General features: G+C 56.9%; 1 protein-coding gene and 2 long non-coding RNA genes across 7 annotated transcripts in view; 1 reads left to right on the forward strand and 2 right to left on the reverse strand.

Annotated features, from left to right (window-relative positions):
- Positions 1–18510, reverse strand: part of NRG2 (neuregulin 2) — a 156675-nt gene extending 138165 nt beyond the window's left edge. For 2 of the 4 annotated variants that reach the window (XM_048320282.1, XM_048320281.1), the window contains exon 1: positions 18039–18503. In XM_048320282.1, coding sequence (XP_048176239.1) covers positions 18039–18462 — 424 coding nt within the window. In that variant the 5' untranslated portion in view covers positions 18463–18503. Of the gene's footprint in view, positions 1–18038 lie in introns of all 4 variants that reach the window. The other 2 variants (XM_048320284.1, XM_048320285.1) reach the window with 2 other exon arrangements.
- LOC125333948 lies at positions 13415–17462 on the reverse strand. Of its 2 annotated transcripts, XR_007207020.1 has the most exons (3): positions 15266–17462; positions 14374–14850; positions 13415–14274 (listed from the first exon to the last, which is right to left on the reverse strand). It is a non-coding gene; the product is annotated as an uncharacterized LOC125333948 (long non-coding RNA). The 2 variants fall into 2 exon arrangements; XR_007207019.1 differs by having other exon boundaries at positions 13415–14850.
- A 140-nt stretch (positions 18511–18650) lies between the features above and the next one.
- LOC125333762 lies at positions 18651–19216 on the forward strand. The gene is made up of 2 exons (XR_007206962.1): positions 18651–18783; positions 18956–19216. It is a non-coding gene; the product is annotated as an uncharacterized LOC125333762 (long non-coding RNA).
- Positions 19217–22502: the final 3286 nt, after the last annotated feature.

Consider the following 22502-nt stretch of genomic DNA (forward strand, 5'->3'; position numbering starts at 1 on the left):
ACGACTCTGGGAACAGTGGCTTTAAGGAAAACTCTTGTGAGCAGCCCCCTTGCCCTCACAGCAACTCCTCAGGGGCCTGCCCAGGCGGGCCAGCCCCCTGCACAGCCCAGTGCCCTGACCCAGGCCAGGCCAGCCACGCTTACTGTGTTTTCTTCCACCAACATAAATCCCTTCTAATTCCCTCTAAACCATTCCTTGTCTCCATCAAAGCACAGCTTCCTCCCTGCTTTTCCTGGCGGGGATTAGTGCAGCCCCACGGAGCAGGGACAGTGACAGAGCGAAGGCAGAGCAGGACTGGCTGGCCCTGCCTGTGCATAGGTGTCTCCCCACATCCCCGTGCCCCTGCCCTGATTCCATGGCTAATCCAAACCCATCACAAGCTGGGAGTGGAGCTGCCACAGAGGCTGCTCTCTCCCAATGTTATCAGCTATTTTCTCATCCTTTGCTTGTCTTCTACCCCATCCCAATTGCCATTCCCCTTTGTCCTGTCACTCCATGCCCTTGTCCAAAGTTCCTCTCCAGCATTTGTCAGAAGGCATCCCACATTTCAGGAGTGCTTCTGTCGCTGGAGTGTATTGATCTGAGCAGGAGAGCACTGTGCCTTGAGGAGTTAGTGATGCACCTACAATCTGAGTACACCCATGCCTGGGCTGTGCTGGGCTGTGCTGGACATACTGAGCACATTCCAGGCTGGGCTGTGCCACACACGTCCCTTGCCCATGGGAAAAGCTCAGCAGGATGTTGCAGCCCATGGCAGCTCCCACTCAAGCACAGCAGTTGTACCACCTGTGTGGCCTTGCCTGTTTCTAACAGTGCAGCCAGGAGTCCTTGTGAGACATCCTTGAGAGCTGTTTTCTTGGAAGGAAATTATATAATGAATGAGCAAAAGGGAGAGCTTCCCTCCCTGGCTTGGATCTGCTCTGAGACATGGCAGAAATCTGTCCAGGGTCTGTCTGATGCTGCACAAATGTGGGTGCCCAGCATCTGGAGGGATGTTTGATTTACTCGCTGGATACTCTCTTTATTCTGCCTGATTCAAAGTGCTGGCTTATGGAGAGAGTTGTTGTTGGGCTTTTCCAGGTGAGAACCACCTCGCTGTCTGGTCTCTCTGGGGCAGAACAGAGGGGCAGGAAGGACACTGAGCTTCCCAGGGGCTCAGGATACACGGGGTAGTGACGGAGGGATTTGGATTAAGAGGGGCCAGAAGGGCAGCAGGGAGGGAAGCAGCTGGGGGGGGGCAAGAAACCAAGGCACAAAAACCCGCAGCCCTGCTCAGGCAGCCCGGACTCACTCCGCATGCCAAGTGCTCCCTCCTGCGCTCTGCTGTCCCTCGCCACCGTTTGTCCTCTCGGGACACAGGCGCCAGTCCCAGCCAGGATGTCCCGGGCCGTGCCTGGACCACTCTGCACTCATTGGCCGGCCCTCTGCCTAGCAACGGCCAATCCCAAGAGTCTATTTGCTGGCTACTGGGTAGGAAGATGCTGGGATTCCTCCCTCCCACCCCCTCAGCCTCCAGCATTGATCATTTCTGGCTCCAAAGGAAGCCTCTGGCACAAGCACAGGGACACACACACACTCTTACTTCCCTGAGGCCCCTGCTCCAAGAGAGGAGCATCCCAGGGCCGCCCCCACATCTCATCATGCTGCAGCTTCTACTGCAGCGTGATGCGTCCCCAAGGCAGGTCCCAGATGGGAACACAGATGTGGGGGAAGAGAGGAGAGGAATAACTGCATCCACCTACAGCTCCTGCACAGAGCATCCTGATTGTTACACCTTGCCTAGAGGCTGTAGCTGGGGCTTCACCCCTGGTCTTGTGAACCAGGGGTAGCCACCAGTCCCACCAGCCAGGGGTTTCCCAGCTGCAACACGTGGGCTTTGAAATGAGCCCCACCTCCCCTGCACCAAAAAATATGGGAAAACAATGTGGCTGCAAACCCTTGTCCACAAAAACGAAACAGCTGAGGTTTCCCTTGTCACCCCTTCAGATGGAAACTGCAGATGAAAGAAGTAGGGTCAGGTGGAAATCCACAGCAAGGAACATGGGGAAAGGAATTCCCTCAGACTCTCCCCACTTTACGAGGCCAGTGCTGGAACATCAATCCTGGCTGCAACTGAAACCTAAAGCTCCCCAGATCTGAGGCTTGAAAATGACTTTAAACTCTTTGTTTCCTTGCAAGGGGTTAAAGTGTTGAGCACGTAGAGGCTACTTCATGCACAAGGTGAGGCAGGAGAGACTGGTATGAACTGGTGCTCTTCTAAACCCTGGATAAACTCCCTTTTCAGCTCTGGTAGGAGTTGAAAGTCATCAAAATGCTTTAAGGATGCTGTCAGGAGCTGGCAAGCCACCCCTTAACCACGGGGCTTGTGTCCCAGTCACCCAGACACCTCCCCTTAAGAGTGGCACACACCCTTCACCCCAACTCTGAGGAAAGGGACAGGGCAGGGAAGAGCTGGAGTGGGACATGCTGGGAGACCATCAGTGCAGCACCCCCCTGGAAAGGCTCCTGGAAAGCTGCTCCTTCACAAGGGCATTTCTCAGAAAGCATCCAGCGTATTCTGGATTTCATCTCACAGCAGTCAGATAAAAGTGGGGAGGAGCTCAGCAGTCGGAGGCGGGAGGCAGCACATCCCTCTCGGCCTGCCAGTCTGGCACACAGGCACAAAACAGCTCCAGCATGGCCATGTGAAGGACATGAGGTGGGGTTTGTTCCCCTGCTGGGCTGCAGAGCCATCGGCAGCCCCCTCTGTAGGTGTGGTGGGCAGCACAAGGGTGAGCAAGGCATCAAGTACAGGTGCAGCTGAGCGGGGTCTGCTGAGGCAGGGACACGAATCAGCTCCAACCTCGACCCTCAAAACCATCGTGGGCATGGTGAATTCAGGCTTGGGACCCTCCATTCTGCCACACTTGCAGAGTCCCATGGCACAGCCCTGGGGAGCACAATGCCCCAAAACCCTGGGACAGCCTGCTGGGATCTGCTCTCCCTGCCAGACCCTGCTTCAGGTGACAGCACCAAGCCATGGAGCAAAGCCCAAGGTCAGAGCTACGAGGTCCCACACTCTGCATGGCTTGGCCATGGTTTTCCCTGCCGGGTTCTCACAGGGATGTATGACTCTGGAAGGACAGGGCTGTTTGGATGCAGCCCTCAACACAGCCAGGTCTGGGGTGAAGGTCCCCTGGGACATACCAGGACGTGGGGAAGTCTGGGAGGACTGACAAGGGGGTCAACAAGAGTGAAGCAGAGCAGAGGACCTTGGGCCAGGTCTGCCTGTCAGGAGACTGCTGGAGATGAGGGCGTTCTGCAGTGGTCAGACCTCAACTGAGGCTTTGACTCCCTTTCCTCCACACGCCAGGCGGGACTGAGGATCTCACCGGAGCATTTGCTGTAATGAGTTCAGCTCCAGCAGTTAAAGCTAGAGCTCACCTCAGCCACCTGCCTAATCCTGCTGTAATTCAGTCAGACAACTCATGGTAACTTTTCAGGACCTCGTGCCTGCGCATGTTGCTGCTCTCGGATCTCAGCAGCCACGACCGCTCCGCTGACAGGCGTCCCAGGCTCCCCGAAGCGTCTGTCGTCTTATTAGCAGAGCCTCCACTTGGGATTTATTTTCCATCCAGAATTTAAGCTGAATTTATGTATTAACTAAAGACTATTAATGCCAAAAATAAGTGGAATGCCACTTGCTCAGCAACACAGGCCTTACGAGAGACCACGTGGCACAGCCAACCCACCCAATCGCAACCCCAGGGAGGCTTTTTATAGACACCCACGTCTGATGGAGTGCAAGTGATGCTTGGCTTGCCGCAAGCTCTGCTCTGCAAGCATCTGATTGCAGGGGGAGGGGAGGGAAATATCCCCGCATCCACGGGGAGGAGGCACGGTTCCCTTGCCTCTGCCGGCTGGGTAAGCAGCCAGGTGGAACTAGAAATGGTTTGGGAACAGGTTGTGGCAAAGCTGCTTCATTTCCCTGCCATAAACACCCGCGCACGCTGCAGGCGGCTTCTGACACACAGAACACGCTGCTGGGTGTCTCAGTGCAGCATCTCAGCATCAAGGGTCCTCCACTTCCCTCGGAGCAAGACCGCTCAAGGGAGAAAAAAGGTCACCCGACACCGTACAGCTCCAGCTGATGGTGGCTTCTGTTCCCCAGCTTGCCCCAGGGTATTTTTCCTTTGAGTGCGTCTCAGCCTGAAGCACAGAGCTGTCTCAGCTACCAGGAGAGTGACACTGATGTGACTCTGAAGGCTTCTCCAAGGACTCGGATCTCCACTGAGAGGGATGCGAAGCCAAAGCAGCAGCCACAGCACTACTTCTGCCAACAGCCCCAGGAAGCTCACGCTGCACCAGCCGAGGCACAGGAGGGTCAGCGGCAGCGGAGGGCAGCCCTCATGTACTGAGACACCACAGCCACCTGCTTGGCATGGCCTCTCCCCTCCCACTGCTCCCTCTCCAGCTCCTCTCCAAGCCATCCTGCACTTTTTGCCAAGCCAGACTCAGCTGCTGAGTGTGGGATGCCCGTGGCCAGCGTGGGGTGGCTGGACTGGCAGCTCTCCAAAGCGCATCCAGTACTCTGGGCTGGGAAGGGCTGCTTTGGCCACAACACAGCGTGGGGCACAGACACCCCACTGCCCAGGGCTTGGGCCAAAGGAGCACCTGGGGAAACAGTTCTCAGGCTGGCAGTAGTGGTCAGCAGGACACAGCCCCTCTGCACAAACCTCCTTGGTCCTGCAGCTGCTCACAGAGGTCTGAGCAGCAGCTTTAGGCTGGACCAGGAGCTCCAGGCAGGGCTATTGGACTTCTCTGTCCTGCTTGCCCCAGGACATGGTGCTTGGGCAGAAGCATCACTGTGCCCACAGTCCCACCACGAGTAGAATCACAGAATTGCTAAGGTTGGAAAAGAGCTCTAAGGTCATCGAGTTCAACCCTTAACCCAGCACCACCCTGTTCACCACCCAACCATGCCCCCAGGTGCCACACCTACACATTTTTTAAACATTTCCAAGGATGATGACTCCACCACTGTCCTGAGCAGCCTGTTTCAATGCCTCACCATCCTTTCAGTGAAGAATTTTTCCCCAATATCCAATTTAAACCTCCCATGGCACAACTTGAGGCCGCTTGTTACTTGGGAGAAGAGACCAACCCTGCCCAGCTCCAGCCTCCTGCCAGGGATTTGCAGAGAGCAAGAAAGTCCCCCCTGAGCCTTCTTTTCTCCTGGCTGAGCCCCCACGGCTCAGTCAGCTGCTTTTGGAAAAGGAAAGAAAGCGCTTTCAAGGAACCCGCAAGAAATTTCCTCCAAAAAAATAGGTCTAAATGGGAAAAAAAGGGTCATTGAAACACCTTCACATTTTCAAACAGGGTGCAGACTCAGAGAACACTGCAGAAAAAGGCACCGAAGCCATCCTTCAAAACATGTTAGGGTTTTCTTCACTCAACTGCAATTATCATTCTGAAAGCTGAGGATGTACGATGGAAAAGAGTGTGTGTGGGCGGGAGAGAAGGGGGAAAAGAGAAAGACAACAGCAGCATAGAAGGAAATTCAACACTGCCAAGTGAAAGCCACCGTGACAGGCAGAATTTACTTCCTTGCAGAAGGGTTTCCCGTGTCATCCGTTACACAGAGAAGGAGAAAAAAACCCCATTATTTTGAAGAACATCGTCCATGAAAATAAGACTTCAAGGAGGGGGGGTTCCCCTCAGGTGCAGCAGCCAGAAGATGACCCCGCTTTCTGCTGTTCCCCCACTCTCCAACAGGATATGAGTTTAGCCCAGCATAAAACTGCTCCAGATAAAATCCTGTTCCCAGCCTCACTTGCTGGCAGGTCTGTCTGTCTGCTACAGCAAACACCTCCAAACCTCCAAGCCCCACTGCCGGGCAGGTTTCTGCCCCAGGGACATGGATGTGTCTTCCACAGGCTCCACACTGATCTGGCAACTCCTGGGAACACCACGTGCCTGCTACAACTTAGTTTTTAACTTAGTTTTTAACAGGAGACGCCCAGTGCGTGGTCCTCCCACGCAGGCACTGCCCACCCCCAAGGCCACTCGTCCCTCCTCCAGCCTGGCTGCAGGTGTGCCGTGCCTGGAGCTGTGCTGTGGCACCAGGTTTGGCCTCTGGTGACAGCAGGCAGCAGAGCTGGCAGAGCCACTGCCCGGTGGGACATCGCTGACCCTGCTCCTCACACCCTCAGCCCACAGGAGACACAAGGCAGCAGCTCCACCGCCGGCTCTGACCACACTGCTGGGATCTCTGGAAAGGCCCCTGGACTGACCCACTTAATACTGGAATGAGACTCCTTGGGCTCTGCAGCCTCTTTGGGCCAGAACTTTGAGTCTTGGCAGAGCTCAGCTGTGCTGTGCTGCAGGTCGGGTCTAATTTGACATCCCACAAGGATGTCAAGCACCAAGGATTGTATTGGCTGTCCAGAGGAGGAATGAGCTAGGACTTCTCTCCTGGCTCTGGAACACAGCCTGAGGGGTGGGAAATTCCCTGAAGGCCAAATGATGGGAAAGGGCACTGAATTACAGAAGAGATGACGGGAAAAGAAACTCATCAATGCACCCTCTCCCAGCAGGTTCACACGATGCTTTCAGTAAATCTTGTGCAACATAAGGAAACACCCCAGCTGGAGAACAGCTCTACCCACAAGGTTCAGCATCCCTCTTCCCAGACAGAAGGCCTGCAGGCATCTGTGCAGGGGCAGGGACTGGGCGACCTCTCTCAGAGGTGCCACCCTACACCAGAGCACACACAGCACACGCCTCCCCAGCATCCGGAGCAGAGGAGGGCACAAGCCCCCTCTCCACAGCTCAGAGCTGTCTGGCACCATGGCTTGAGGAGCCACCTCCAGCCCCAGGAGCTCCTGCTGGCAGCAGCACACTTGCAGCCCGTGCAGCCAGCCAACATCCAACATGGATGGCAGGCAACTGTCAGCATCAGCCAGTGAGGGAAAACCACAGCCATTATCCCAGCAGGAAGGTTTCAAAAGGTCACAGCTTCCCAGTGCACCTTCCAGCATGCCCATCTGCCCTTCCGAAGCCAGAACCTGCTTCATGTATTTATGGTTTGGGAGTTACCAGCTCCTCTCCTGGATGCTTTAACATCTAAATATGAGGTTTGCTGGTCTCATTGCCCATCCACCAGTGTCAAACTTCACCACAGGAAGGCATTTCCTCTCCTTGCTCAAAGAAACCTGCCAGGTCCCCCAAGGACAGGAATTTCTGCCTCCTTCCCGCAGGAGCAGTGATTTTGTTCCCGGTTACCTGTCTGGTTACAGTGACGTCATGTGTGTTCTTGGCAGACTCAGCTGTTTTCTCTCCAGGTGCATCACACCGCAGGCAGGATTCCCTCCACTTCCTCGCACCTGTGCTGTCCCAGTGTGACAGCTCTGGACTCCCTGCCCCTGCCCTGATGACACGGAGCAGAAGGCGATCCAGCCTGCAGTGCTCGGGGAGGAAGGAGAGGCCTGGAGCCGTCTGCAACCCAAGGCAGGAGGGCTCCTGGATTCGCTGGCTCAGCACGGGCAGGCAGGGCAGTTGTCTGCCCTCTCACTGGGAAGAGCCTGCAGAAGAGAACATGCCCACAAACCCCTGCCTGGATGGGTTTGGATCACCTGCCAGTGATGCTTACTGACACGTGGCATCCCCGAGGACTAGGGAATGGGTCCTGCTGGCAGCTCTAAGGGTCGTTTCAAGCCACAAAACACACCCCTAATCTCTCAGCTCCTTGCAGCAGCTACAGAAGTTCGCAGGCATCAGCAGAGCAGCCACTCTGCCTGCCTCACCCGAGCATCCTTCATTGCAGCGAGCACCACAGAGCTGCTCAGCCCTCCAACAGCCTGGGAAATCCTCTCTCCACACCATCATACAGCATCAAGTGCCCTCGGGGATCCGTGCTTGCCGCCAGTACTCCCAGCTAGTGCCGAGCACCAGGAAAACAGCCTGCATGCCAGAAGCCTGCATGTCACCAGGAATGGACTGACAGAAATCGTCTCCTCACACGTCACAGCTCCCCCACACAGATGGAGAGTGCTGCTGCGGATCAGAGGCAGGGCTGGGGACCGCAAGTTTCTGCCCTTGTGGATCTAACACCTCTGCTGGGAGCTGAGCTTGGCTGGGAAACGCTCCGAACGACGTGGCCACCCAAGGAGAGAAAACACTGCCTGCTGGTACTTTGCAGGTCTCTTGCAGACCCTTTTCAGGAACAAGGCAGGTGCCCTCCAGCGCCAAACACCAACTCAGATACCCCCAGCTGCACAGAGAACCCCTGCAGGGTCTGCTTCCTTTATAGCAGGGTCTGCCAGCCCCACAGAGGAGCAGCTGGCAGAGGGACAGCCCTGCACGCAGGGGAATGGACTGTGCTGAGGTGCATCAGTGACAGGCACCGGAGGGAGGGGAGGGTTTTATTTCCACTTCTGGTGATTCCTGGTGCTGACACACTGATGGGAACCCAGCATACCACCAGTTTCTGCCTGCTCCCTAGAAGAGTGTGCAAAGCAGCATCCTTCCTGCTTGCCAGGCAGGGAATCACAGTGTGGGGATGCTGAGAAGCTTTCCTGTGATCAGTGGCACAGATGGGACCTGAAGCAAGTCTCCAAGCACAGCCCCCTTGCCTGCATTGGTTCTCTCCAGAGCACACAAACCCCCCTGACTGCAGTGAGTGTGCCCAGCACCCCTGCCCTGACACGGGGCTGAGAGCAGCTCCCACACAGAACATCCCTACGCTGGAATGGGCTGGATGTGCCCCAAAGCTCCGTCTCTGGAGCATGATCCAGGCAATGGAGGTCAGGCTGCACAGAGGAATTACTGATCACAGCACACCTCTCCTGGGGTTAAACTCTGCCTCAGTCCGTGCTGTGCCCCTCCCAGCACAGCCCATCCCTTCTGGCACTGAGGCATTTGGGGAGCTGCAGGATCAGCAGCTGCACCCCAATGCTGCCACACACACCAGCATGGCCTTGGGGACCCCCCAGTCCTTCCTCTCTTGCCCCGCAGCCCCCTGCAGTGAGGCTCTGTGTCCAAGGCTCCGTGTGAAGAAGGACCTTTGGGTGACCCTGTGCCTGCTGCCTCCCACCATCACCCCAGTTCTTGTAGGTATAGAATAAATCCCAATTCCCATCCAAACCGTCCTACATCTACCGCTGTGTCCTACCCAACATTCAAAACCATCAAGGCCTTTCACAGAATCTCAGCTGCATCTGAGCCTCCCAAATCCACCTGACCCCTCCTAGGTTTTCCCTTCCTTCCCTGTAATCCTATTTGGGCATCATCTGGCCTGTGGGTTCTGCAGCATTTGCCAGAACTTGCTGTTGTGCCTGAACATCCAAGAAAGAACAACAGCTACCCTACAAACTAACAGCCATCCAGCCTCTTGTGTCCCCTACACCAGCAGGACCAGCTTAAATCACCAAGTGAGGCAGAAAGGGCTGGGGAAGAGCAATCCTGGGGTTTCCCAGACCTCCACCACAGCTGCAACCTGGCAGCCAGGAGGGGAAGAAAGATCCTTCTCCTAGCAGAGATACCAGGAGAAGGTGGCTGAGACCCCACATGGCAGAGGATTGTCCCACGGGTGGTGGTGACTTCAGCTGGACTCCCAGCACATGCCAGCCTGGCTGAAGGCTGAGAGCAGCCATGGGGAGACCCAGCCAAACACATCCACACTCCTCCTCTGCACCAAGACACCCAGAAGGGCAGCTGAGGAAGACTGGAGGGGTGGGAGGGGAACACCTAAAGCAGCAGGTCCAGACGAGGGCCAGAAGCATTCACTCCTACCCTTGCTGTTACTACCATCCCATGGACCCACGTGGAAGATCCAACCCCCAAGCAAGGCATCCTGACTTATGGTTCATGCTCCCTGTCACACTCCCAGGGCTAATGAGTGTGTTGCTAATCACACACCCACACACCTCTGCATGACGGGAAAGGCCACATCCCACTGGCACAGGCTGGCAGTAGAGGCTGTGCCCGATGCTGACCTCCCCTTGGCTCGTCCCAGGGCTGCCCACCCCGAGCAGCGGGAGCGGCCGGTGCGGCAGCGGGAGCCGGGGTCCAGCGGGGACAGGCTGTGGCCAGGGCAGCAGCCAGGGCTCGTGCATCACTGCCAACTTTGAGGCAGCCCAGAAAGCAGACCTAATTCCAGTCCCACCCTCCTGCCAAGCCATCTGCCTGCCCTGAGACCACCGAGAGGCTCCTGAGCAGCGCTTCGTCATTACCGAGCCATTACGGAGAGTGGATGAGCAGTGATTGATTATAATGAATGCAAATACCTGCCTTCCGACCCCAAATTGGCAGGCCCTGACTAGCTCTCCCACTAAGTAGTACAGTGTGTCCTTCCTCAGGCTCTGCAAAGCATTCCCATCCTCCTCAGCCTTTCCACAAGCCATCAGGCACAGCACTGCCCATCTAGACCTGCCCTAGAAAACCATCACATCCAAGATCTGCTTTCCATCAGCCCTGGGGCTCTGCTCTCACCTGCAGACCCTACAGGCTCATTTCCAGCACGTGAACCCGTTGGGAAGTTCTCACCTTCATCAAGAGGGTAAAGGACAGTTCCCTCACGTCAGGACAGGGAGAGAGAGAGGGGCAGCAGGGTGGGAGCTGAGTGCTCTGTCACAAGTGTGACACATCCCTACTCATCAGGCATGTGTGTCCCATCCCAGAGAGATGCTGTGCCCAGAGACAACAGCAGCCAGCTCTGCTCCAGGAGGTCACCAAAGATGAAGTATTATTCCTGCAAAACCAGAACACATGCTACAGCCTGCAAGGATGAACTGAGGTGCCCTCCAGGGGCCAGCAAACAGTGACAGGAATACAGGAAAGGAAGGCACTATCCTGCTGCAGGCAGTGGGTGTGGGGCAGGTGGGGGGACCAGAGAGAACCACTGTGGCCACCAACCCCCAACAAAGAGAACTTCAAGGACTGTCCAGGCCAGGGAGAGTTGCTGTGGGCAGAAGAACCTTGTCCCTGAGCTACAGCATCAGACAACAGGGCGGGAATGGACCCCAGTCTCACACCCTCTGAGCAGGCTCTCCTGCCTGCCTGCAAGGGGGTCACCTACACCAGGGTCATTCCTCATGGGTGTCTCCCCAGCCTACTGCCAAATCACTCTGCTGGAAGCTCTCACCCAGCTCCAGGCCAGGCCACCAGGGACAAAAGGGTGGCAGGTACCTCTGGTTTGCACTTCCCACAGCCTTGTCAGGACCATTGTCATCTTCTGACCTCTTTTCTGCACGCAACATCATCCCATCAGCCCACCCAGCTCCATCCTCAAGTGCCACACCAGCTGGGATCATGCTTAGCCCATGCCACCACCATGAGCCCCAACTCAGTTCCAACCCATGATTCCAACTGGGGAACATTTCTGGGAGATCACCCTTGGCCGTGGTTGGCACTGCAGTGGTACCTTAAGGGAGTGATTGCTTGGGGTAAGACCCCGAGACAGGGAAATCAAGAAGGCCAAAAGGGATTCCCTGACACAACCATTGCTACAACCTTGGCAAGAGCAGTGCCCTGGGTCTCCAAGGCAGCATCTCCTGTCCTCCTCCAACCCACTGCATCTCCTGTTTTCTCATTTCCCTAATATGAACTCTCCCCTCTCCAAAGAGCTTCAGTGCTGTTTGCTGTGACTTCCATACAAAACTTGTCTCCAAATCCTCCAGCACAGAGGTGACCTCCCCCTACCTGATGACATCTGAGCCTTCTCTGCCTGGAGTCGTATAAATTATTTTCATTCAAGATGCAAATCATCTGCTCCCCTCTAGGACCCATCTTCTGGGAAAATATATTTTTTCCATCCTCCAGACTGGCCTGGGTCTTATCCAGGGTGGAACTGGACCATGGGGATTCAACAAGAGCAGCTTTTACTGGCCCTTCAGCCCACGCTTTGCAGCACACAGCCCAGCCCCAAACAGCAGCAGCCGAACTCCGGGAGCACGGTCATTCAGCAGAGAAAGAGCAGCTTGGTGATTCATCTTCCTTTTGATCTCCAACCTACCCTTGCAGACTCAGTACTCTGTCCCCAAAATTTTGGGCAGGTGGCGTACCCCTCCACCTCCCCCCAGGGCGGAGACAGTAAGTGCTGAGAGGTGCTGGCTCCTTCAGGGGTTCGATTGCTGCACACCCAATTCAGCAGGCAAGCAGACGCCTGGCTGCCAAAGTTTCCAGGGAGATGAGCTTCCTCCAGAGCCTCCCCTCGCCGCCCGCATCCGCCGAGCCCCCGCCGAGGACAGGCGTCCTCTGCCATCTGCACCGGGCAGAGCAGCTCACAGCGCAGAGAACACCTCACCGGGGAGCGGGGCAGAGCCTTCGCCTTCAAGCGGCACCGTTTGGGCCCGACAGGGCGGTCCCGCCCTTGGGGAGGGGGTGAACTCGCATCCTGGCAGCCTGCCCTGAGCAGCAGAGAGCGGCAGGATGCGCTGACCGCTCCGCTGCGCCCAGCCCGGCCCCCACCAGCACGGGCAGCACTGACCACGCTGCGCACAGGGCACGGAGCGGGCACGGGAGCCCCGACAGGAGCTGCCAGACAGCCCCGGCGCCTCCCGGCTCAGCGGAGGCACTTCCTCACCTCCCAGCACTTTGTCGCTCAGGCTCCTCTGCAGTGAGAATTCCTCAGACGACCAGAGTCGCCCACGGGCTCGCAGCCTCCCAAACCTGCTGCCCACCACGGATCAGTCTCCTGGAGCTCCTCCTGGCCCAGCGCGTCACTCAGCTCTGTCTTTCTCCCTGCATCTGCACCGTCACCTGCCCTGGGCTAGCACAGCTGACCTGGGGAAGCCCAGGTGTCATGCCAGGGCCGGCACAGCTATCATTTACACTCAGCAGCGTCACGCATTGACTGAGGAGGGGAATGGAGATGAGGCGACTTCAGCAGCAGCATCCAGTGTCCCAAACCTGGCAAAGCAGCAGCCGCTCTGCGTAGGAGCCGTGTCACATGTGCATGGGAACTGGCCACCCCCTCCAGTCTGCTGGGAGAGGCACCCTCAGCCCAGCAGCACGGTACCAAAACCCATCCCTTGCGGCACTTTGCAGCAGATTTTGGGGTGAGCCAAGTGCTTGAAGGCTCAAGGCCCCGGTGCCCATGGTGCATCTCGCCTCACGCAGCCCAAATGAAGCAGGGAGCTCAGCTGCAGCAGAGCATGGCTCCCTTTTCGCCTGGTGATGCAGTTTATTGCTTCTGTGCCCCCAAGCATGCACCAGCTTCTGATCCAGATCCAAACCCAAGTCAAGGTGTCACCTGTGATTTAGAAAGGGCATTCTGCCTGAGGGCCCATATCTAAGGGCTGTCAGCTGGCAGAGCACAAAGAACCACAAAGCAGCAGCTGCGGCCAGGGGCTGGGCATGGAGCAGCCCTAGATAGAGAAATCAGCACTGCTGGGATCACTCAGGAGCTGTTTTAGTCTTGTCTTACTCATGGAGATCCTTGGGGAGATGCTTTATTTAGTCAAACGTTTCTGAAAGGGGAACTGAGAAACTAGCCAGGCTTTGCTCCACACATGGCACATGCCTGGGAGGGGAAAACTCCGTTGTGTCGGGCACCACTGGAGTCACTTGGACCTGCAGCTTCGGCCGAGCAAAGTTCCAGTTGCCAGTTGCTGGATGGCTGGTTTAGGAGACAAGGAGCTGACCTGGCCACAAGGACCCAGCCACCCCAGGTCCACTCCAGACCGAATCCTGTATGAGGGGATTTGAGAGAGCACCCAGAAATGCGCCACCCTTGCGAGGGGTCAAAGCTGTCTGCAGCACAGTGACCATTCCCCACCTGCAGGAACTCAAGGCAAGAAGGAAGCAAGTTTTTGCTCTTCTGCAAATCCAAGGAAGTGTGATTTTCTGAAGGTGGTGAGAAATAGTTTCAGACAGCTCTAATTAGCAAGGTGGTGTGTGAGAAAATCCAGCTTTACTGCTCCGTGCTCCACAGCTGTCCTGGGATGAAGGCAGAGTACCATCACCAGCAGCTGGAGCCCACCCACACCCCTCCCCTGTGCCTGCCTGCCTTGCAGTGAGTCCAATGATCTGCAGGATAGTGAAGAGGGATATTTTTGCATGAGCTGCTGGTCCAAAGTTGCCAGTGCTATTTCAGGCAGCAACACCTACACTGTAATCCAGAGGGCTGTATTTTCCAGCGGGCACTTCAAAATCCGGCCTCCCTCCTCCTCTCACAGGCCAGCTCTAAGCAACCTCGCTCCAGGATAAACAGCTCCCAGCATTATGTGGCCACAGAGGCAAACGCCACAGCCCCAGCACACTCCTGATTCCCACTGGGACCAAGACACCTTCGGACTGGAAAAAAAATAAATACCCCATCTGCAAAAAGTGCCATCTACAACAACAGGTCCTCTGCCTGCAAATCCTCCCAGGGATCTGCCACCACCAGATTACCTGCCCCAGCTAAGCTAGCTAATCCTGCAGGCGAGTCGCAGACCTCGTCCTGGAGCTCAGCAGCGTTTTCGGTGAGGTGCTTCAGGAGACGTACAGGCTCTAATTAAAGCTACTTTGCAACTCGCTGCATATGGAGGCAGGAAGACATTTGTTCCTCTGTGAAAGCAGGAATCAGAGCCTGGACAGGTTAAATCCCCATTCTTCTGTGTACAAAATACCTGCACATAAATCCTTCACACAGAAAGAGGGGACTCATACAGAGTGGGAAGCAGATGCTGACACGAGCTACCCCTAAAGACCAGGAGGATGAGGACCACAACCCCCGTTCTGGACTCAGATCAGGAGTTGTTCCAGTGGGGATAATGCCACCAGCTCCTTCACCAGTGAGAGCCAGCACTGTGTCTTGCACCTATTTCCTCCTCCTTGATCTGTGTGTGTAGGCACAAAGGAGACATGAGACCATCCAAAATTAAGGAGCTAGAAGATACAAAGAAAAGAGACAGGAGGAGAAGCAATAACAGGATTCGTTATATAACAGTATGAAAAAAAACAATAATACTCCCAGTGCAGAAGAGGTTTTAAGATGGACAAGTGGGTGGTGAGACCTGCAGGATGCTGGGCCCCAGTTCCAGCTGCTCCCTGTGCACCAGGGGGATGAAAACCCATGGCTGGGCAGAGCTGCAGAGGCTGTGCCCCTCTGGGGTTTGCAGATGGGGAAGTTCCAGCCTTCAGAGCCTGCCCAGCAGTGAGATGGCCAAAGTGAGGCTCCCCCTCCCTGGATCTCTGCTCAGGGGGCACCCATGAAGCAGCCCAGCTCAGACCCCACACACACCAGCTGCGCAGACCAGCATTCCTGCTCTGTCCCCCACACCCCATGCCGTCCTTCTCTCACCTCAGTCCTCCTGGCTCTGCTCAGAGAGGGTCTGGGTCCCATGCAGAGTCTCAGCACTCGCTTTCACTCCTCTGAGCGAGCTGTGCAAGCAGCAGAGACGGCTCCTTGGAGCGAGACATGGATGCTCCCATCACAGGTCTAATCCTGCATCGCATCCCGGACCTCGGCAAGCAGCAAGAGCAGGAGACACACGGCATCTTAGCCGGTGAGAAGGGGATGAATCACTGGAAAACAGACCCAGGCACAGAGCCAGAGCAGGGAGAAGATGGTCCTGTGAGGCCTCCATCTTTGGGAGTGGGGGGATTGGAGTGAGCACAGCCACAAGATCCTCCCTTCCTGCTCAGAAGCAACCCCAGCATCTGTCCCCCAGCTCGGTAACATCCCTCACAGCTGCAGCCCAGCTGTCCCTCAGAGTGCAGCTTGTGCCTGGACATTCACCCCCTGCCAGCTCTGGAGTTCTCACCGCCCTCATCAGCAGCAAGAATGGGAAATACCCCTGCACCCCTTCAGATTTTCCCTCCCAGCACAAACCACAGAGCTTGAAGGCAAACTGTGGCCTGGTTTCCCAGTTCACACACCTTTCCAGCAGTTCAGGTGCTACAAATCAGAAAATCCTGCCAGGAAAGTCACCTTCAGAAGTAACCTCCTGGCTGAACCAAGAGCGTGAGGTGCTCAGAGAACCACCAGTTCAGCAAGCTGAGGCTCCCATTTCATCTTCATCACCAAACCAAACCACAGCTCTGACAGTTCCCAACCACCAGATTTTATTTTTCCTTTGGAATCTGCCATCGAGCTCTGCTGAGACAAGGCTCCCACTAACCTGCAGCGTCCCTCAGCCAGGGAGCCGAATCAACCCATCAGAGCCACACAGAAACAAAAGCATCAGCTCCAAGAAGGTGTCACGACAGAATGACAACTCTTAACTTGTTGTTACATCAGCCCACACATTAACGCTTTGGGCCTGAGCCAGGATGCCACGGAGCAGCCTCCGTTCCCCTTAAAGTCAAACCCTGCTGCTCAGAGATGCACAAGTTCAGAATCCTTTTTGATAAAAAAACAATTTAAGTAATAATAAAAGCCACGTACCTTTTGCTGCGTTTTCCCCCGACAATGAGACCACAGTCCTGAGAAATTCCCCCATTTACTTTCCTCTTGTCTGTACCACAGCTCTTTCGCTAACTCCTCTCTGTCCACGATGGCCCACATACAGATGCACATGAAATTAGTGCCTCCCAAATTAGTTTTCTCGCACGCAGTCTTAGCCCATTTTCCTCAACAACATTTTATGATGTGCAAGGTTCCACCTTTCTCCCAGGAAACGCAAGCTTCTAAATTTATCTTTTGGACAACTAAAAAAAGAGGCAGGTCTACCTTTCACAATGTGGGATCAGCAGTCCCGAATGGCAGAGTATCTGCCCCAGAAACACCCAGTTAATAACACAACAACAACCACCACAGAGCAGTACACATATGGTCATTACAGAGCTAAGTATAACTTGACAAAGTACCTTGCTTTTAATGAGGCAAAAGGCCAATTAACCTGATGAGGATGCGGTGTACCGACATTGAGTGGGGAGCCTGGATTCCCTGGAGATACACGCTGTATATCCTCCTAACACACCAAACATGAGGGATTCGAACCATTTCTGAGAGCACGGCATGGCTCTCAGGGCTCTCCGGGTTAACACCAGCCTTCCCCAGATTTTGTGACACAGTATCCAGCATTCAGGCTGGATGAAGGGCCAGCCGTGCATTTTTGTCAGCTCAGATCCAAACCCTGGGAAAATGCAGGCATTGTCCTCGCCCGGTCCCCACCGCCCAGCCCTTCGCAGGTGTTCACCTGCCAGAGGAGAGCAAGGAAAATCCAGGAACAAAAGCAGGGACTCTCCGGCGGGCGCTTCCCGTTGAAGTCATTTCATAACCGCGTTTCCAGAGGTGCTGGAAGAACAGCACAAGCCACCGCACGAGAGCCGTGATCGGAGACACCGAAATGCGCGGAACGAACAAAAGAAAAACCAACTTCCCCCCGCGAGGCCGTTATTTTGGAAGAGGCAAAACTTCCCGGCTCTTAGGGCACCCCTGGAGCTCTGCCCCTGTCCCAGCCCCGCATCCCGGGCCCGGCCCCCTCTGCAGCAGGCAAAGCGCCCGGGGCGGGGGGTCGCGGCCGGAGACACCGGGACCCCCGCAGGCCGGCAGCTCTCCCGGCCAGGGCTGCCACGGCCGAGGCCCCGGAGGGGAGCGGCACCGGGGCGCTGGGACCGCGCTGACACCGGGGGCTCCCGCGCGGCACCGCCGAGAGCCGGGCGGCCGCGGGCTGCGGGCGCTCCCCGCACCGGGCTCGGGGCTGCGCTGCTGGCGCGGCGCCGGGCCGGGGCTGCGGGACCTTGAGCCGGGCGAGCGAGGAGCCCCGGGGCCGGGGGATGGGGGGAGCGCGGCTGCGGCGGCCGGGCCGCGCGGAGCGCATCGTATCTCATCGCACCGCAGCGCATCGCATCTCATCTCATCTCATCTCATCGCATCTCATCTCATCTCATCTCATCTCATCACACCGCATCTCCCCCGGTGCAGGCGCGGCTCCCGGGGCCCACCGGGGGTGAAGTGGGGGAACGATCGCCGGGCACCTGTCTCCCCCAGGTCCGAGGGGTACGGACCTGTCGGCCCGCGGCTGCCCGGGACGCGGGCCAGGGCTCCCCGCCGCCTCTCCGCCATCGCCCCCCGCCGCCGCTCCGCCATCGCCCCCCGCCGCCCCCCGCCGCCGCGGCGCGGCCCGTACCGCAGTCGGCGCAGAGGATCCGCGCCACGTCCCGCTTGAGGTTCTTGCCGCTGGTGTCGAGCGGAGCGAAGGCGGTGCGGAAGACGAGCGGCTCCTCGGTGGGCTCGAGGAAGAAGATGTAGCGGTGGTTGCGCTTCACTTTGAAGCAGGGCGCCTTGGAGCCCACGCTGATGAGCTGCTCCCGCTGCAGCCCCCCGCTGTTGAGGGGCCACAGGTCGAGCACCTTGACCAGGACCCCCCCGGCGGGCCCGGCGCCGCGGCTGTCATTGCCGCCGGCGGGGGGGCCCACGGACTGCACCTTGCCCTCCAGCACCACCGCCGCCGTGTACGCCTGGTCCTGCACCGACTTGAGGCTGGGCGAGTAGCAGGCGAGGGAGACGCCGAAGAGCAGCATGGAGAAGCCGGGCGCCGGGTCGCGCCTCATGCCGCCGGCTGCCGCTCGCTGCCCGCCGGCCCTGCGGCGGCGGCCGGGCTGCGGGGCCGGGCTGCGGGGCTGCGGCGCGGCGGGCGCGGCGGGGCGGAGCGGAGCGGCGCGACGCGGGGCGGCACGGCACGGCACGGCACGGCGCGGGGCGGCACGGCACCGGCACGGAGCGGCACGGCAGGGCACGCCACCGGCACGGCCTGGCGCGGCACGGCACCGGCACAGGCACTGGCGCGGCGCGGCGCGGCGCGGGGAGGAGGCGGGATGCTCCCTGAGCTGCCCCTGCCCCCGGGATGCTGACCCCCGCGCCCCCCCGGAAAGGTGATTCCCTGCCCGGGGACTCCCCCTCCCCGGGGATGCCCGTTGCGGCGGGGATCCCCGCGTCCCTGGGGGTCCTCGGGGATGGAGGCAGACCGCGTTGCCTCCATCTGGCCACGGAGCCAGCCCCTCGGCAGGCCCCCAGGCGTTCGCAGAACCCCCCTTTTCCCCGCAGAGGCAACCAAAGACGCGCTCATTTGGGGGCGGCTGCAGGTGACACGGGGGTTCCGCGATGCGCAGGGCCCGGGAGCCGGGGATTCCTCTTTGCCCGATGGTTTTATGGAGCTGGGAGATTTGTGCCTGAGATTCCCTGCACACCTGAAGGAAAGGCATTAACATAGAGATAAACGGAGCACGCAGTGGCCGGGGAGACAAAGCCGCCTTTCATGCCCTGTTCCTGCTGCCTCTCGTTAATAAACAAATGCTTTTCCCTGCAGTGGTTTCCAGGAGGAGTCGCTTTAAGCTCCAAAAGGTGCTTGTTTGGGTTTATTTTCAAAGCTGATCCTGAAGCATCTGCACTCCCAAACCCTCGCTGCCCAGACAGTGCGGAAGGGAGCTGAGATGCTCAATGAGCAGCAGCAGAGGATTTTGTGGTTGTTGTTGCACTGGATTCTGCATCGAAGGGGAGCGGCCATAGTCCCATCCCGCGGAGGTGACCTGGAGGCAGGAGGGCTGGGCTCAGCCTGCTCCCAGGCGATGGCTCTGGGCACAGACTGCAATGGCCCCAGGGCCTTTAGAGCCCCAAGGAAACCCCTCAGCAAACCTCAAGAGATGCCAAGAGCTGGGTCTTTGAGCCCATCAGTGAGAGCAAAGGAGCACAGATGGCAGGATGGGGATTTGCTTTCCATTTAACACAGCACAGCCAGAACCATCAGGAAAAATGGGAAGGGAGCAGAGCCGCTGTGCCCAGCCCAGGCACAGGGCACAGCCTCTCCTCGTGTTCCCCCGGCTCGGGGTGGGAGCCAGCGTTATCCCATCGCACAGCCCCAGCGCACGCACCCAGGGCTCTGCAGCCATGGGCGGCCGTGGCTCCGTGCTGCCGGCCAGGACCGCTGCTCTTCCCCTCTCTGGGAATGCCGGCAGCTCTCCGAGCAGCGTGGCCATCGCAGGGCCGTGGGGCACCGGGAGCCCCGCGCTGTGCACACAGCTCGGGGGCTCGGGGACCATTTACTTCTTGTACACGTTTCCTCTTGCTAACCGTGATTTTCTGTGGCTTTTTGGTCTCAGATGTTTCTGAAGGCTTTCTCTTTTCCCCTGATCGGCGACCCTGCAGAACTGCAGAGGAATGCAGGTGGAGGTAGAAGGGACCAGAAGTGCTTCCCACGGCAGAGGGGAGAAGAGTATTTCCGATTCAGGAAGCTGCTCGGAGGAGCAGGGAAACCACCTGACTTCTCTCTTCTTTTGACATAAATCTCTGAGGAATTTCCCCTTTCCCTATCATTTTGCTCAGACAGCAACTGAGGTTCTTCCTGAGAAGGAAGGAGATATCGGATAGCATAACTTGAGCTGGAGCTCGCCTGCTCTACCCTGCCCCTCACCAGAAAGGGCAGTTTCGTGCCCAGGCAGCCGAGTCGCTAATCCTTGTCTGCTTTTGCAGGCTGAAATCCCACTGGGACCACAGTGGTTCTCCCGCTGAGAAATTCAGTGCAAGATACCTGTAAGGCCTCTGGGGCAATTTTGAAAAGTGAGTTTTCTTTGTCTCTGGGGCATTTTGGAGACCAGAACACTTAGCCTCAAAAAAGGGCACTGGTCACATCTCCTTTTAGCAGTATTTTTCCTGCTGCTCAGCCTAACTCTTGTGAAATCGACTGTTTTTCATCACTTGAGACACTTGCTTTTCTCTTATCATTTCAAAAATGGTTTAGGACTAAATCCCTATCCCCCTTTTTTGCTGTTTTTCCCATATAAATGTAAAATCACTGTTTTCTATAGGTCCTTGGGCATTTTGACATATGAAATAAAAAGGCAAGGCCCTTGGTGCAGTCACCAGACCAAACTGAACACTGGCTTTGAGAGAATGAAGCCTGAATAACATATTTTAAAAACATTTTCCTTCAATTGAGGATAAATATTGGCAGGGAACCCAGGAGGTCTGTGGTCTGTTTCAATTTATCCAAAGCCCATCTCTCCCCTAACTCCCTGCTGTGAAAACCCATCATATTCGCCATCCTGGCAGAGAGATGGAGAATCTGAGCTCAGCCTGGATTCCACCCTGTCTGCAGGACCCCAGAGTTCAGCAGCACCATCAGAGGTTTTCATTCCTCAGGCAAATGCTGTGGGGGCTGGTTTTTCTTTTACCTCCTTTAATTTTGTTCCTGCAATTTCTCAGAGATGCCTGAAAACAAAGCACCTCTCAGGTCTCTCTTCCCCTCTGCCAAGGGAGCTCCTGGCACGGAGCCCTGCCTGGTGCAGATGCCACACAGGGCAGTGTCCCAGTGTCCCTTGCTTCTTCAGGGAGCCCTGCAGCTCTTCTGCAAGGACAGATGTTGACTGCCCTTCTTCAGCATCCTTCACAGGCTGCAGGTCCTCAGCCTCCTCCATGTCAGTTGAAGACGCGCTCCTGAAAATCCAGCGTGGGGCTTTTGGTATAAGGAGGAACACAGCACAGAGCCACAGAACGTGCTGGGACCCACAAGGATCATCGAGTTCAATGGCTGGCCCTGCACAGGACACCCCAACAATCCCACCCTGTGCCTGGGAGTGTTGTCCAAATGCTCCTGGAGCTCTGGCAGCCTTGGGGCTGTGACCATTCCCTGGGGAGCCTGGTCAGTGTCCAGCACCCTCTGGGGGAAGAACCTTTTCCTGATATCCAGCCTAACACAGGTCCAGCTGTTCCCCAGTGTTATCCAGCATGGGGCTGTGCTAAGCTCTTCCCCCTTTCAGGCAAGCCTCAGAACGGTGCATGCATTGCAAGGGTGTCCCCCCACCTCCCACAGCCCTTCCCAGCACCAGCTCTATCCTGGTTCCCTGCAGGGACCCTGAAGCCCTGCTGGTGTGAAGACAGCAAATACAGGAGACACCACCCCATACCCCAGCCAAGGGAATATTGCTTTCTCTCCCTATGGGACACTCCTTCCCTGCAAGAATCAGGGGTTTCACAAAAGCCCCACAAATGCCAACAAATCCACTGCAGCCATTTTTTCCCACCTCCGTGTCTTCTCTGCAAGGATTTGGCTTGTTCAGTTTGGGGATGGCCATGGGAGCATCAGTGCCTGCCACGTGGGGCAGGAGCCAGCCCTTCACCAGGACACAGCAGACTCCTGGCACCAGGGGGACACCACCACAGCCTCAGGTGAAATGAGAAAAGCAGGTGATAAATGATGAACACAGGAATTATAGAGAAAAAGCAAAGCCCAGCACTCAATCTGAGACTCCAGCCTAGATAATGACTAACCACAAAATCACAGAATGTCTTGGGTTAGAAGAGACCTTAAAGATCATCTAATTCTCCACCCCTGTCATAGGCAAGGACACCTTCCACTACACCAGGCTGCCCAGAAGACCATGGTCAAACAAGCCATATCTGTCAGTTCCTCCAGGTAATGAAGAATCAGAATAGAGAGTGACCTCCAAAATCTCCTATTCCACTTGCCTTGCCACTTGTCCCAGGCTCCAATGAGCAGCATGGCTGCAGCAAAGGAAACCAAGACCCTTCGCAGAAGTCCTCCAGCAGCAAAGCAGCCACGAGCCCAGCGGCCTGTCAGCTTCCCCCTGTCCAGCAG

The sequence above is a fragment of the Corvus hawaiiensis genome, chromosome 15, assembly GCF_020740725.1.
Source record: "Corvus hawaiiensis isolate bCorHaw1 chromosome 15, bCorHaw1.pri.cur, whole genome shotgun sequence".
NCBI classification, from domain to species: domain Eukaryota; kingdom Metazoa; phylum Chordata; class Aves; order Passeriformes; family Corvidae; genus Corvus; species Corvus hawaiiensis.